The sequence below is a fragment of the Octopus sinensis genome, linkage group LG26 (genome assembly GCF_006345805.1).
Source record: "Octopus sinensis linkage group LG26, ASM634580v1, whole genome shotgun sequence".
Taxonomy (NCBI): Eukaryota; Metazoa; Mollusca; class Cephalopoda; order Octopoda; family Octopodidae; genus Octopus; species Octopus sinensis.
Window position 1 is genome coordinate 12,236,795 of NC_043022.1, and position 2,551 is coordinate 12,239,345.

General features: G+C 40.0%; 1 protein-coding gene across 2 annotated transcripts in view; it reads right to left on the minus strand.

Annotated features, from left to right (window-relative positions):
• Positions 1–537: 537 nt before the first annotated feature.
• LOC115224822 (transmembrane emp24 domain-containing protein 1) overlaps positions 538–2,551 on the minus strand; it is a 10,378-nt gene continuing 8,364 nt past the window's right edge. For both annotated transcript variants that reach the window (XM_036513799.1, XM_029795747.2), the window contains exon 4: positions 538–795. In XM_036513799.1, coding sequence (XP_036369692.1) covers positions 562–795 — 234 coding nt within the window. In that variant the 3' untranslated portion in view covers positions 538–561. The remainder of the gene's footprint in view (positions 796–2,551) is intronic.

Sequence of the window (2,551 nt, forward strand, 5' to 3'; positions counted from 1 at the left end):
TCTTAATACATAGGCGCAGGAGTGGCTGTGTGGTAAGTAGCTTGCTAACCAACCACATGGTTCTGGGTTCAATCCCACTGCGTGACATCTTGGGCGAGTGTCTTCTGCTATAGCCCCGGGCCGACCAATGCCTTGTGAGTGGATTTGGTAGACGGAAACTGAAAGAAGCCTGTCGTATATATATATATATATATATAAATGTATGCGTGTGTGTGTTTGTGTGTCTGTGTTTGTCCCCCTAGCATTGCTTGACAACCGATGCTGGTGTGTGTTTACGTCCCTGTCACTTAGCGGTTCGGCAAAAGAGACCGATATAATAAGTACTGGGCTTACAAAGAATAAGTCTCGAGGTCGATTTGCTCGACTAAAGGCGGTGCTCCAGCATGGCCGCAGTCAAATAACTGAAACAAGTAAAAAAAAAAAAAAAAGAGTCTCAAATGAAATCATTTGCCAGGCAAGTACATTTCCAAAATTAAATATAAAGCACTGAAATGTTTATGAGATAAACAACTGAAATGAAGGAAGAAACAATAATGGGAAAAATATTAAACAATAAATTTATTAGGCTCTTGGTTTCATGGAAGGAGTGACATCTTTGGTTTGGAATAAACGTCGTACGAAGAAGATTTGGAGACATGATGTAGAAATAATGACAATGCATTGTAATATAGACCAATACTGAACACGGCTGTTGTTTTCTGAAACATTGTAAAAATCCACTAAAGAATGGGAACGACTTGTTATTATATCAGCTAAAGACTGTCGAATGTGACCATGGACGTTCTCAAGATAAACCTAGAAAAATACAAGAGAATCATTATATATGTTTAAACAACTTGCAGCACACTTTAACAGAATTTGTATTGAAAATTTTAGGTGAAGTGGGAAAATGTATTCTTATCACTGATAAAAAATATCTTTATTTGTTATAACATTTACACTGCATGGGGGATTGAACTATATTATATTTCTGGGGATTGTTTAGAAGCAAGGGCATGGAACTGAGTAATGTTGTAAGCTGTAATTATAACTATTATATTAAATAGTTACTCTATCTTAGGTACTGAGTTTTTTTCTTACTTTGTTCATAGCCTTACTACGTATGTAACCACACTGACATACATACTAACAGATACTTCTGCCTGTATAACTCTGTAACTCTCATTATGTGTGTGTGTGGCTTGTGCACATTTCTATTCACCTTATTTTTCTCCACAAGTCTTCAGTCAAACCAAAGCCATGGTCGAAGAAACATACGCAAGGTAGTGCATGGTGGTATGAAGCCAGAGGCAAGATAGTTACACAGTGAAATTTTAACCCCACTGTCATGTATCCATAATATATATAGATGTACATTTGTTGATGTAGAAAAGAAGAGTTGTTTACTTCTTTCAATAACCGACCCATCTGAGCTCTGTCTTCAGTTCTATGATACAAATTCCTTGTTTCAAAGTAACACAAATTCAAAATCTTCCACCAGTATTCTATGTTATGTATCAGCTTAAATCATCATCATCATCATCATCATTTAACGTCCGTTTTCCATGCTAGCATGGGTTGGACAATTTGACTGAGGACTGGCGAACCAGATGGCTACACCAGGCTCCAATCTGATCTGGCAGAGTTTCTACAGCTGGATGCCCTTCCCAACACTAACCACTCCGAGATTGTACTGAGTGTTTTTACGTGCCACTGGCATGAGGGCCAGTCAAGCGGTACTGGCAACGGCCACACTCAAATGGTGTTTTTTACGTGCCACCTGCACAGGAGCCAGTCCAGCGGCACTGGCAACAACCTTGCTTGAATGTTTTTTCACATGCCAGTAAGGCAACACTGGTAACGATCACACTCGAATGGTGCTTTTTACATACCACCAACACGGAAGCCAGTCAGCTGCTCTGGCAACAATCACTGCTATGACTATCCATATTTTTTGGCACGTATTTTCTGTGCTTACCTTGGATCATAGGGCAGCCTGCTGTGCTTGAGGAGACTTATTGAGTCAAGTACATCAATATCAAAATCAAAATCAAATGGAAATTGTAGCTGTGATACCTGTGCCAGTGGCACATAAAAAACACCATGTGGACATGGCTGATGTCAACGCTGCCTTTGACTGGTGTCCGTGCCGGTGGCATGTAAAAAGCACCAACCAATCATGGATGCTTCCAGCCTCCTCTGGCCCCTGTGCTGGTGGCACATAAAAAGCACCCACTACACTCATGGAGTGGTTGGCGTTAGGAAGAGCAGCCAGCTGCAGAAACTCTGCCAGATAAGACTGGAGCCTGGTGCAGCCTCCTGGCTTCCCAGACTCCCAGTCGAACTGTCCAACCCATGCTAGCATGGAAAACAGACATTAAATGATGATGATGATGATATAGTATATGTTTACCCTGGATTATATTATCTAATGTGACCTTGTCCTCTTTTTTTTTTTTTTTTTTAAATAAAGATTAGAAGGTTAGGTGTAGTTTGAGGGAAATTTAGTTATTGTCTTTAGCAGATTAAGTGACCATGCAATGGTTCCTTTATTAGTTGAATAATGATGAGA